The sequence below is a fragment of the Centroberyx gerrardi genome, chromosome 12, assembly GCF_048128805.1.
Source record: "Centroberyx gerrardi isolate f3 chromosome 12, fCenGer3.hap1.cur.20231027, whole genome shotgun sequence".
Lineage (NCBI taxonomy): Eukaryota > Metazoa > Chordata > Actinopteri > Beryciformes > Berycidae > Centroberyx > Centroberyx gerrardi.
The window spans coordinates 12,909,335-12,922,987 of NC_136008.1; the positions used below are offsets into that span (position 1 = coordinate 12,909,335).

General features: G+C 44.8%; 1 protein-coding gene across 1 annotated transcript in view; it reads right to left on the reverse strand.

The window, feature by feature from the left end:
• The window catches only part of myh14 (myosin, heavy chain 14, non-muscle), a 32,631-nt gene that overhangs the window by 16,547 nt on the left and 2,431 nt on the right, over positions 1–13,653 (reverse strand). Inside the window, exons 2-18 of the mRNA XM_078286995.1 lie at positions 12,315–12,498; positions 10,624–10,830; positions 9,713–9,869; positions 8,329–8,356; positions 7,589–7,703; positions 6,991–7,038; positions 6,645–6,656; positions 5,248–5,340; positions 5,058–5,121; positions 4,525–4,623; positions 4,181–4,324; positions 3,797–4,011; positions 3,091–3,243; positions 2,393–2,566; positions 1,987–2,160; positions 1,748–1,862; positions 173–378 (exon numbers count right to left, since the gene is read on the reverse strand). Of these exons, the coding sequence (XP_078143121.1) occupies positions 173–378; positions 1,748–1,862; positions 1,987–2,160; positions 2,393–2,566; positions 3,091–3,243; positions 3,797–4,011; positions 4,181–4,324; positions 4,525–4,623; positions 5,058–5,121; positions 5,248–5,340; positions 6,645–6,656; positions 6,991–7,038; positions 7,589–7,703; positions 8,329–8,356; positions 9,713–9,869; positions 10,624–10,830; positions 12,315–12,485 (2,175 nt within the window). The 5' untranslated portion in view covers positions 12,486–12,498. The remainder of the gene's footprint in view (positions 1–172; positions 379–1,747; positions 1,863–1,986; positions 2,161–2,392; positions 2,567–3,090; positions 3,244–3,796; positions 4,012–4,180; positions 4,325–4,524; positions 4,624–5,057; positions 5,122–5,247; positions 5,341–6,644; positions 6,657–6,990; positions 7,039–7,588; positions 7,704–8,328; positions 8,357–9,712; positions 9,870–10,623; positions 10,831–12,314; positions 12,499–13,653) is intronic.

Below are 13,653 nucleotides of genomic sequence, written 5' to 3' on the forward strand. Positions count from 1 at the left end.
GAGGGAGAGAGAGGGAGGGGATCGAGCAGAATGAAAGAGAGGGGTGGGGGACAGAATGTGAAGGGTCAAAATAATGAAAAAGAGAGACAGACATTTGTTTCAGTTTTCCGTTCTGCTTAGTTCTGAAAGCATCGCCCACACTCCCCTCCCCTCTCCCTCCTCCCTGTCTCACCCTCTTCTCATGGTTGGGGATGATGCAGCGGAGGAAGTTGGGGTTGGTGTTCCTCAGTGTGGCCATCAGCTTGGTGAGGGACTCCTTGTACAGCTGGCCCACCGTCCGGAACATTCCCTTCTTAGTCTTCAGTCCTGCTGCTCCAAACGTGACCGGGCCGCTGTTCTCTCCTGACGACACCTGGTCCAGACCCACAATCCTCTCCACTGGACAGACAGAGAGAGTGGAGTACAGATGTGTCTGTGTCAGCAGCACTGATCACTGAGAGGTGCAGCAAAAAGAGCCATAGATATACAGAGTGTTTGCCAAACTTGATTTGGGGTGTTGAGTTTGACTGGACTGGATGCCATGTTGGTGCCGTAGCAAAATGATTTCACAAGAGAGCACCTTTCCATGGAGTCTTTGGATCCAACATGGAGGGCAGTTTGCCAAACTCATCTGCTATCTAGGCTCTGAGTGGAGAGCGATGTCAGCTGGTAGAAACTGAATTTAGAGCTCATTCAGGATCACATTTTTGCCTGTGGTCGGTTTGTTTGAACCTTGTTCCAATAGCAATTGTTTTTCAAAGTATTATGCGGCACATCATGTCAACTATTATGCGATCCTGAATATGGCTTTTGTGACTAATTGAGAGCATGCTGCTATCTTGACAATGTGTGTTATGCTCAGGTTCTACAAAGCCAAGGTGAATTACTTCTGCATGTTGAAGTAATGGCAAAGAGCTACATCACACAAGCACAGTACTGTTACTAAAAGCAAAAAAACTGGTGAGAGAGCAAAGAGAGAACAATAGAGCAAACAATATTACAATATGACAACAGAGCTAACAATATGTGGCAGCTAATAAGACAAACAGCTACAGCACAAATACCAACTAATAAAGAAACTCAAACGCAAGCTAAGAAATGACACAAAAAGGCAACACAGCTATCAAAAACTGGGCAGACAGAAAACAAAGGAGTAATGTGAGAGGAGGTGGGAGTGAGGAATGTGAGTGTGACACACAGAGGAGGAGAAGAACCTACTGTCGGAGCCATTAGCCTGTAGTGTGGCATAGGAGTCAAAGAAGTAAACACGAGGAAGAGTTTGAATATCTGAGGCAGGAAGAGGAAGGAATGCGTAGGGAAAGAGAGAGAGGAAAGGAAAGGGGAGAGAGAGAGACGAGTGAAGAGGAGCCCAGGTGACCAGCGAATTAGAGGAAAGAAAAAGAGAAGAGAGCAGCAAGAAACGGGGGAGGTAGACGAGAGCAAGCAAACAGAGGTGAGAACAAGAAGGAAGAAAAACAGACAGATGAGCAGACAGTGAATTGAGGATAGAAAAATAGAAATAGTTGTGTGATAGAGAGAAAGAAGAGAGAGAGAGAGAAATAAAGAGTTAATACATTTTGAACCACGAAACTTCATTCATTTATAAAAGACAGGTTTGAAATAATACCCAGGAGAGGAAGAATATTTCAGACAAAAATACATTAGCCTGACTTTTCACATACTGTATAAGGTCTAATAGTTAAAGGCCTACTCTGTATACAGTTTGTACACATGGCAGTGAATGTATGTGTGAGCAAATGAGCCTTACCCTCCCTCCAGAGCTCAGAGATGAAATGATCAGAGGACTGGTGGAGAAGAGACGCCACGTTGTCGTTCAGAGGATCCATGTTCTTCACCAGCCAATCATCTGCCTTATAGTCCACCTGAGAGCGGGGAGGTGAGATGGGGAGACGAACGGTGAGACGCACCATTAACATTTTCAATTTGATTCCTGAGAGAGAGAGAGACATAGTAGCCGTGGAAGAAGTTAAAAGGAAAGAGGGATACCTTGCCAGCGTAGTGAATGATGGAGAAGTCAGCTTCATGGCGTAGCTGTCGTGGTTTGAAGAATTTAGGATGGCTGCCTTGCTCAGCAGACAGCTTGTCCACAAAGGAACGGTCTGTTGCCCGAGGGAACCAGCACTCTTCGTCCAACAGGGCCAGAACACCGGGGGGGTGGGCCTAAAGACGGCAAGGAGGGGCGACGTGGTTTTAATAATGAAACATGACAGTGTATCAGAGTAGTGTGAATGTGTGCGTTTGCATGTATGTGTTTCTGTATTCTTGACTCTTGGTTCGCTTTGGCTTGACTGTCTTTTGGAGTCTACATTCTCATCAATTGATGAGAAAGTTGATCAAAAAACATTGTATTCCTTCAAAGACACTGCCTGTGTGTTTGTGTGTGTGTGTGTACCGGTCTCTCGATGAGGTCGATGCAGGGCTGCAGGTCGAGGCCGAAGTCGATGAAGTTCCACTCGATGCCCTCCCGCTGGTACTCCTCCTGCTCCAGGATGAACATGGTGTGGTTGAAGAGCTGCTGCAGCTTCTCATTGGTGTAGTTGATACACAGCTGCTCAAACGAATTCAGCTGGAGAGGAGCGAGAGAGAGAGATTAGAGGAGAAAAGAAAGGTTAATCAATTAGTAATTTAATTAAGTAATTTAATTTACACAAAAATTACCCTTATGAGGACCTTCCATTGACTACAGCCCTCACCACATGCTTAACCTTAACCCTTATCCTAACCTGAAACTAATCCTGGTTCTAAACTTGACCCTAAACTCAAGTACTAACCCTAAACTAGCCCTCTGAGGAAGCGAGGACCGGCCAAAATGACTTAACATTGCAAAAACTCAGAAAGTCTAAAACTCTAACTGGTTCTCACAAGGATAGAAGTAAAAAAAATACACACCCACACATGTCGGGGAAATAAAAGAAGGCGACATCCCTTTTGTTAGCACATCATGTTATCACAAATTGTTAAATGCTTCCCCAGGTATCTATACATTTTAGAGGAAATGTTAGGGGAAGGTCAAGAATTTACTATTATCCCTCCAGTTAAATTGAAATAAACTACCTACTGCATACAAACAAGCCAGTCACACAAACAAACCTGGAAGATCTCAAAGCCGGCGATGTCGAGGATCCCTATGAAGGAGGCTCCCTGCCTCTGTCTGCGGTCCAGCGCTCTGTTGATCCTGTGGACCAACCACCTGAACAGACGCTCATATGTTGCCTTAGCCAAGGCCTCCACTGCAAAGTCAGCCTGGAGAGAGAGAGAGAGAGAGAGAGAGAGATACATAGATAAGTACATAGTACAGGGATGAATCACACTTCATTTGTATGTGCACAAATGTGTGTGCACCTAAGTAATGCCACTCACGCACCTCCAGGCACGCTCCCGCTTCATAGAGTTGTGATAAAATTTGCTCTTCAAATTATATAGTTTGTCAAATTCATAGACTGCTAAAATCTTCTCCTCTGATGACGCCATATTTAAACAAATAACTCACAGTTTGTATGCACTGAAAGTTATTGATAGTGAAACTTTTATGACCCGCCTCTTCTTTTATCTGCTTGGCTAAGCAATCAAAATGTGACATTGATGAGCGCTGCTGCTGTTTGGCTTTCGACCAAAAGTTTAAAATATTTGAACTTTTTTCTCTCAGTGCGACGCGCCTAAAACCTTCTTGGAATGTGCAAGGCAAGTCACACAGAATAGGAAAGCAGCAGGCGCGTCATACCATAGGAATATAGTAGATTTCAAGCAGTGCGCTCCAAGCGACACGCTTCAGTGTGATCAGGCCCTAAAACCTCACCTGTTCTTTAGTCTGGGCCTTCTGGACGTACTCTCGTCCCACTTTGATCCTCGGGGTGAGGATGGCCCGGGTGAACTCCAACACGCTGATGCCCAGCAGATGGCACAGTTTCTGGGCAGCTGTGTCGTCAGGCATGGAGGCCTGGTCCTGGTTCTTCTCTTTTGTGAAGGAGATGTTCCCAAACTGGAGCACCGATGAGATCACCTTCAACATGGCTGAGGAGAGGGAAGATAAGGAGAGGGAACATGAACAATAGCAGGGATTAAATAGAGAAGAGAGGAAAGCGTATGGTAATCTCTGGCATCCTTCTTCTCTTTTTCCCTTCTCCTCCCCCTTTCATCCACTTCTCCTCCTTCCATCTCCCTCTTTCATTCCCTCTCTTACACAGTAACTCTTCTGGGGTGAAGCCCATGATGGCCATGGAGTCCATGGTCTGGGTGAAGTTCTCTGCATCGCTCTGACCGGGAACCGGGATGGAGCCGCCACTCAGAAAGCGATACTCGTCAGCACTTCCTAGCAGCAGGTCCGCTACGGAGGGGAAGAGAAGAGGTGAGACAGACTGAGAGATAGATGTGAGGAGGAAAGACACGCATTACTTAAGGAAAGTGTCTTATAAATTATTTCACATTTTACCAAAATAACATATCCCTAACCCTATCCCTAACACATTTTCTGTAGCACAGCAGTGTTTCTTAATCACATATTGGTCATCCTGTCTCTCTGCTCACCCCTTGTGGCCTCTGAAGCTCCAGACAGCAGCTGGTAGAAGATGTGGAACGTCCTCTCATCTTTGGCCTGACGGATGGCCCGCGACTTCTCCAGGAGGTCTGGATTTACATGTCATGGACAGGTCCAGCAATAGATAGTCTCTACAGTTCATATTATGTATTAGTCCAGATTTCATGCTAAATTTGACAAATTAGCTTTTTAAGATTATGCTACAACATTTGAAAGAAGCAATTAATTAAGTCCCACAAACCAAAAAGATCATGCTGTAATTTTTTCAAGGGACCATAGGATATGACTGGTAAGTAGACATTAAACAAGTGACCAGTCCCACAAATTTCTTAAGTGTTGGAAAGGACCATAGTCACCAGTAAACAGACGGCCACAGTAAAAGGACAGTCAAAGCCTTTTTGCCCAAAATGCCTGTAGGTGAGACAGCAGTCAGTCAGCACACCTGTAGCTCAGATGGCAACAATCTGTAAGCTAGCTTGGTGACCAAGTGGTTTGTACCTATCTTTCCAATATAAAAGGATACAAGTCTCAATGTTGGCACCAACAATGTACCCTGCCACGTCAAAATTGATGCGGATGAATTTACCCTGAAGAAGAAGGAGAATCGATTAATGTTTCAGTTAATTTCTATAGCGAATATCAATACTGATAATACAAGGATAGAAATTTCAGGAGCTATTCACATATCTGTAATAAATGTAGACTGGTCTTACAAATCTGGAGGAGTTGTCGTTCTTGACAGTCTTTGCGTTGCCGAAGGCCTCCAGGATAGGGTTGGCCTGCAGCAGCTGTCTCTCCAGCTCGCCCTGGGACACACAGGAGACACGGGATCAGCCTCACAGCACCGGAGACACAAGAGCCTCAACACAAACCACATGGAAGCCTGAAACAGACTTCCATAGGGCCTAACTGCCAAAATGCACCATTCACCCCTGCTCTTTTTGGAGTAGTTGCTGATTTGTTGTGTTAAATGAAAAAAAAAATCATTCAAGAGCAGTGACAAAAAAGAGTGCATTTTAGGATGCAGGGCCCACGCAGCTTCCACAACACACACCAATCCCAGAGCCAGGACCGAATGGTTCTCAACGTCAATATCCCAAAGAGTAATGGGCCCTCATTACTAAAGCCATTAGCAATAAGGGTATCAATCATCAATTACATGTAATATATTTTAAATTAAATCTGATACATCATTAAGAGGCAATCCCTCCAGAATCCAACTATTGGTCAAGCCCCAGTCAGTTGAGAACCACTGTTGTAGAGCAAGGAGGATAGAGGGAAGCTGCAGCCTCAGATGCTAACTACATACAGTAGCTAAATATTAGCTGATGCTAGCTAGCTGCATTGCATTACATTACTGAGGTTGTCGCATTGCCAGTGCAGTAGCTGTCGTTGCAGCATCAGCAGCAGCAGCCAGTGATGGGTATCAAGGGAGCTCGCTACTGGAGGCGGTTACAAAAAAAATCAAAGAATGCCAGCCAAGCAATATTAGAAGCCATAGACACACACACACACACACACACACACAGCAGGAGGCCAGCACTTTGAATAGTGACAAAACACACATAGCAAACAATGTGCACAATGCACATGTAAACAGCCACATACTGAGGTGTGGACACTTGCTCACTCGCTCACACATTACATGTACATAGCTGCAACAACACAGCCACTCCCACTCCGACACCCATATCTGCACTCCCTTTACTGCACACACACACACACATATTGTACATACATATGGAAAAACACCTCTACAGCAGAAATGATTGACAGTTCTACAGGTAAACGCCTGTGGCATTTACGAGTCAGTGGGAAGAGGGAGGGGGTCTCCTTGTTCTGAAAACAACCCTCAGCCCATTGGGTATTACAAGAAGAATAGAGTGAAATGTGCCAAACCTAGAGACCCAGAAAGCCAGGCTTTAATCAGAGGGTATACCAGACAGAACAGATAGAAAAGCACTACGCAGAGAAGACATGATCCCCTTTATGTATCACTACAAGGAATCATATCAGCTCTATATATTCTAGTTGGAAAGTTGCTAACAATGTGAGCCCACCTGAATAAGCCCCAAGTTGTAACAAAAAGTCTAAATACTGTCATACTCACATATTGAACACTCTGAAGAATTGTGAAAAAATGAGGTATTAGGGGGAGGAGAATGGGTGGATGGGTGAACAGATGGATGAGATAAACAAACACAAAAAAGGCAAATAAGACAACACCAATAACAACGACAACAAACCAAGGAATACAAACAAGCAAAACAAAATATACAGTACAAGGCCTGACCGTTATGAGGAACCACATCACTAGTGACAGTTTAAGGTTTAAGGTTACTCTGCTGGTTAGTCAGTAGCATCACAGAGGTCATTAGGCGGAATAGAAGAGGACAGGACAGGACAGGACAGGACAGGACAGGACGGGACAGGATGAAAGGATAGAGGTAACTCACCCTGTTCACCATAGAACTGCCTCTTGGTAAAGACCTAGTCCCATCCATCTGAACATGCAGGAAAGAGAAAAGGACAACGCAGAGAGAAGAGAGTGAGAGGGAAACAAGTGCAGGAAGGTAAGGAATAAGGAATAATGTTGAGAAAATGAAGGAAAAGAGGACAGATTGACAGAGAAACAAGAGGACAGGTATCATGCATTTGTCTGGGACACTGAAGCCGTGGACATCTTACAATCAGTCCGTATAAAGAAATAGATAGAAAGGAAATGCGGGTTCAGAGCATTTAGAGAGAAAGAAATATAGTGGAATGTGGAAAGGGATACAGCAGCAGTGTGATGTTATGCTACTGTAACTACAGGAGTGCTGCTTATATGCACTCCAATAACCTCAACCCACTTCTCCTCTTATTTTGGTTCCTCATCTTCTCTCCGTTTCCCCCAACCTCCTTTCTCATTTCTTCACCCGTTACCCAACTCCGCCCCCTCACATTATTCCCCTCTCTATTCATACTGAACATTATTAAATGGCCCTCCCTCTCTTTCTGTTTTTTTCCCCCCCCAGCTGTTCTTTTTCCATCTGTCTCTCTGATGTAACGCACCTGTAAAGCGTCCTTGTTTCTTCCCAGAGTTCCACTCTTATGGGAGGAGGCAACATGAGCCAAATACTGGATGACTTTCTTGGTGTTCTCTGTTTTCCCTGCTCCAGACTCGCCTCTGGAAGACACACACACACACACACACACACACACACACACACAATAAATACCATTCTATTTACACATATGGTCCCAATCATGAAAGGTATATATAAGCACATTAAAGAGACAGAACACACAGGAACAAATGGCCAAACACACATTCATGACACCAATGAACATAGAGCCCATGCAGTGCATTCAAAGCCACGGGTCTAAACAGAAAGCAGGTGTGGAGGATACAGGCCACACCAGTATTGTTGCTTTTGGACCAGAATAAAGGAGAATGGAGTAAAAATACTCCGGGCTGTAAAAGATCTAAAAGCAGAAGCCTCATCCCAAATAGAGTTAGAGACCGACTGACCAAGATGGACCTAAAGTGGGATCCTTTACAATGACAGGAAGAGACTGGCAGGAAGACATGGTGACAGAGAGACGGATGGCAGGACTATAGGCAAGCGAGTAGGTAGACACAGACATATAGGCATGCAGGCACTCATATACACAAATGAAGGAACACACACACACACACACACACACACACACACACATACATGTACAAACACGCAAATGCCATATGGATTCCCACAGAGATTTTCCTTACAATAGACTACAAAGCAAACACACAGAGACACACTACTCACGTGCAGAGGATTGACTGATCTTCTCTGTCTGTGAAACAAAAAACATGATAGTCTTACTGTATGTACAGGCTCATTGCTCATTTCACACACTCTAAAAAGAAAGAAAAATTAAACTTGTTATATAGAATTATAATATCAATAGACAGATAGACAGAAAGACAGATAGATAGATAGATAGATAGATAGATAGATAGATAGATAGATGGATAGATAGATAAGCCTTACCTGTTTTCTACAACTCTACAACTCTCACAGTGTGGGATATGTAGTTTAATACATGGTTGACATCAAAGTCAACATCAACTGTGGGTATTTGTAGGCCTATGCATAGGCTGTAGACCTACGATTTAAGGAATAACCCACTGCAAGGTATGTGTGTTGGAGGAGGTGATCCATGTCTGCTGTATTTTCGTCCAAAGTCAGTTACAGTGGTTGGCTCATGTTACACCAAGCCTCCACCCCCACCCACCAGATCTGCCGTCGTTCAGACCTCTGAACTTCTGTAAGGCCTCATGCCTCATGTTTTGATGGGTAATACATATTACATGAGTGTTCAGCAAAAAAGACACACACACACTGCCCTGATGCTTCAGTCTCTGACGGTGCACTGAGTCTTGACATGTCAGTAGCTCCTTCACTAATTAGTTCTGTAGAAAGAAGCAGGTCACCAACTCAACTGGTCTCGCCAGGCTGGCAGCCTACACTACACTGGTAGACAATGGGCTGACATTGTTTGTGACATTTTTTGTATTTGCTTTTAAGATTCCCACGCATGCCAAAGAATTCACACTGGTCCTACAGGTTCAATTATTGCGCAGTAACACACCTACAAGCTAACCTGAGAGAGGGGGGGGGGGCATACATGCAGACACAGAGAGAGATAGAGACTCATCTGTCCTTTCCTGTAATCTAGTGATGACACCCTGGGGCAGAAACATTGCTCAATCGACCCTTAACTGCTTTAAAATAGTTGTTGGGAATTTTTTCTGTGTCATTTCATGAACTCAACATGACAGCTAAGGCATGATAAACATCTCTGTTATGCGTTGTTGTTACAGGTATGATATGTGGTTACTATCATCACTACAAACACAAGAAATGTACAGTGTTGCTATGATAGCCACACCTAAAAATCTCCATTGCGAAAAATAACCCATTGCCTCTTTCTTTTCACTTTTAAACCTTTTGATAACAGCCATGTGTCAATAAAAAACGATAACACACCTTCGAATGTCGCTCATGGTATGGCCTAGAGATCAAAGATCACAAACACGGTTCAATACCTTGTTCCAGGCCATGTTAAGGAGCTGATAGTAGATGGGCGGATGGGTTAGCTAGTGCGAGAGTTAGTTAGGGGTCAGAGGTCACAGATAGTGTTGAGTACCTTGCAGCATGCTGCGGTAGGCAGCCTCTGATATGGCGTAGATGTGTGGGGGCATCTCGTGGCGCTTTTTGCCACGGTACATCTCCACGATGGACTCTGTGTAGATGGGCAGGTTCTTGTAAGGGTTCACCACTACGCAGAACAGCCCTGAGTATGTCTGTAACACACACACACACACACACACACACACAACACAGATGTAGAGATGTACTTCTAGCTTATCAACATTTCATCACGTGTTGTATGCTACCTAGTGGCCATCCCCACCCATAGAGCCAACATACAGCATTCTCCTAACGTACTCCAACTGCAATGAAAGTCATGAATGACACACATACCACTTAGTCATAACGTAATACGCCTCTGTAAGGTATTCCAACCATCCAGCCCTGTTCTCCTCTGTCCATCTCTCCCCTCATGACCATCTTTCCTAACAGCTACATCCTCCATCTTTCATCTCATTAATAGAAAGTATAACTAGAATACATTTAATTGCCCATCCTATATTCAGCCTATGTCAATTATCATCTGCTTACATCAATATGACTTCCATTCCCATCTATCTATCCTATCCTACTCTTATCTCTTCCTTGCATTCTCACCCCTCTCTTTCTGCAGAAGAAACTGGAGACACGTCTCCCCCCCCCTCTCTCACATGAACAACTTTGTAAAATGACTCCTCACCTCTCTCATCGCTCCCTATCAGTTACACAGGAGATGCCAGAGAGCTCACCACAAACACATGCACACCATATCACAGAGTGTATGCGCACACAAAATGCTTCCTCTGTTGATGTATATATGTGTATATTGGTGTGAGGAATGTGTCCATAGGTTCTTTATTAGTTGTATTTTCTATATGCAGACATTTTTTTCGTGCACCCATGTCACAGTTTTTTTTGTGCACTCACGTAGATCAAGCCGGAGAAGTATCTCTCTCTCAGGTTGTGCAGCACTGAGGCCTCGTTGAGGCAGGTGAGGTCGGCCATGTCCTCCACCTTACTGAAGCGCGGAGGGTTCATCCGCTGCAGCTCCTCCCTGGACAGGGTCAGCCGCCGCTGGCTGTCTGTCAGCTCCACGTCCACCTCATCCCCACGCTCTTCCCGAATACTGGCCGACTGGGGGGAGGGAGAGTGGGAGACAAACGGAGAAGATGTTAAATGGGATCAGTGACAGAACGGCTCATTTTAACTCTCCTGTCACCCTTCTACCCGGCATTGAAAATTAAGCTTTGGTAAAACAACAGAGAAATAATTGTGTCCAATTTGTTATAAAAAGAGAGAATCTCACTGCGCTTTAGATTGTTTATGAAATTCAACACCAGACAAGAATACATAGCATAACAGAAAATGGGAGAGAGAGCAGCTCTTGTCATGGTGCCTCTGTTATGCCTGGAGGACAGGAAGTGGTGAACTCTGGCTGTGGCCCGGTCACAGGACTCTGCTCTGCTACACTTTATTCACTCTGCTGCTTGACACGCACAGCACATAAAATGTGTGTGTGTCTGTGTTTGTATGTGTGTGGGTGTGTGTTAGTCAGAGCCTTAACTACATGCTCAGAATATGAAATTGAATGAAATTGTGTGTGTCGGTGTAATATCTGTGTGTTTCTGTGTGTGTTTCTGTGTGTGTGTGTGTGTGTGTACACTGCATGAGTATGTGTATTTGGTGTGTGTGTGTGCGCGTGTCCAACAGTGCCATTCTCAGATGAGAATGAGTGTCATGAGTGTAAAATGAAGTCAGTGTCTCTGCAGTGGCCTCTTTAACATTAGGAGGCTGAAGGAGAGTATTGTTCTATTCATAGAGCTCTCTATTAAACCAGTCCAGCAGAAAGAGGGAGACTCAGAGAGTGGAGAGATAGGACATCGAATTCATATGTCACATTCTGTAATACCCATAACCGATGAAAACTTGTTATGTTTGCACAACACAAGTACTGAGACAAAGTGGAATAAAAGAACGGCATGACAAGGGCCTTGTGACAGTCGTTAGGCCTAAATGTGTTGGAAAGCATCACAAGGCACATAAAAGAATGTAACGGTTAGAACAAAGCCAAGACAGAACAGAAAATGGAACATTATCATGTGGAGCTCATAAAATCTGATAATACACACGAACACACAGATGCACACACACACCCTAAGCTGCCTCGCCCCACCTGTTTGACACACCTGCGGTGAAAGGCACACACGTGGAGCTAATAATTTACCTGAGGATTAATAGGAATGTGACGACAAGATGTAAACATTTATCGTCCTTAATTGCATCTAGCTCCCACTATCATCTAGTCCAACCACTTCACATAAGGCAATGGGACCAGATGGTTTCAATTAGGTGTTAGTGCTTGTGCTAGTGTTATTTATTTCTTGCCCTGATGAAGACCTTATGGTCTAAGGCATGACAATAAAGGCCTTTTGAATTTCAAGCTTTTAGTCTGTTCCCTCCGTACTGGATTTAGAGTGCCTTGGACATTGTGTATACAGCTCAAGAGTTTACTTTTTTCAATCTTAGAGTCTTTTATAGGTGTTAGCGCCTGCTGGAAACAAAAGCCGGTGAGCCATTCATTCCTCCCGACCGGGTACGGGTGGACCGCACCAGCTCACCTCAAAGCCATGCTTCTCCGACGGGACCCACACCAGTCTCTTGGCGGCCCAGTCGGCCTGGCTGGCGGCGGTGAACGTAGAGGTGGAGTTGGCGGTAGGAGAGCCTGGCCCCGCCCCCGATGTCAGGAAGCGGGTGACATCATTGGCACCACCCCCTGTTGGCCTGGACATGGTAGTACTGGCACTGGATTGGGGGGAAAACCGAGAGAGAAAAAGAGGAACAATGAAAAGTGAGCCTGTGTTGAGAAATTTCTTGTCACAGACCCATTGTCATGTGGGAGGCTAGAAGTTGGAGCGCTGTGGATGATGTAAAGGTCTGTCAGACAATGACACTGATGTGATTCTGCTTCAAGACACCACACACACGCACACACACACTTCATATGCGCCCACACATACACACACACACACACACACACACACACGCGCACAAAAGGAGAGCAGTAGTAGCACGCAAGCAGCACGCCGGCCATATCCAGCCGAGATTGGACCAGGGAGGGATGGCCTAATTGAAAGACACAGCAAATCAAGGAGACGACTGGGATGGAAGAGAGACAGAGAGATAGAGGGGGGTGGAGGAACTGAGAGATGCATCAACTGACTCGATAAACTGACATGACAGTTAGAGTGAGAGGGGGAGGGATGGTGAAAGAAGGGGAAAGAGTGGGATAGTAGTGAGGAGAGAGGATAGGAATGGAGTTGGACTGGATCTGTTGGAAAACTGAAGAAAAGGAAAAACTGAAATAAAGACTGCATCCTTCTACAAGTCAGTGGGTTCAACAGAGATGTAACCGCAACTAGGCCTTCTACTGAGAACTAGTGGACTAAAACATTGATTCACCTTAGGGACCAGTATCCCTTGGGGGACGAGGTGACAGAGGCTACGACAGGAGGAAGTGACTGTGGTTACTACTCTGAATCATGAAACCACTCTCTCCAGTCAGAGCTTGTACTACAACAGGATATTCCTATAGTAAGAGTAGTACAGCAGTGATTCCCAGAGAAATGTTTGAGAGGCCACTGGAGCAGCACTGAGAACTTGTAAAGCTCTCCATTGAAACCAATAGGAATGAACTGTTTCAGATGGGCTGGCTGCTGCTCTTTCCAGGACGGCCCATCCTGATTATTCAATGGTAACTGATGCACAGTACGTACTGCATTAGGCCTGGCTCAGCATATCAGATAATGACCCACAGAACGGTTAGCAGAGTACATTATCATTCACACAGCAGTGGAACGGGCTATTTACATGGCATTATGGAAGTATCATTACATAATAATTACATACAAATGAGATGATTGATTCCTAAATGAGATATCTTCCATTTGAAAACACCCA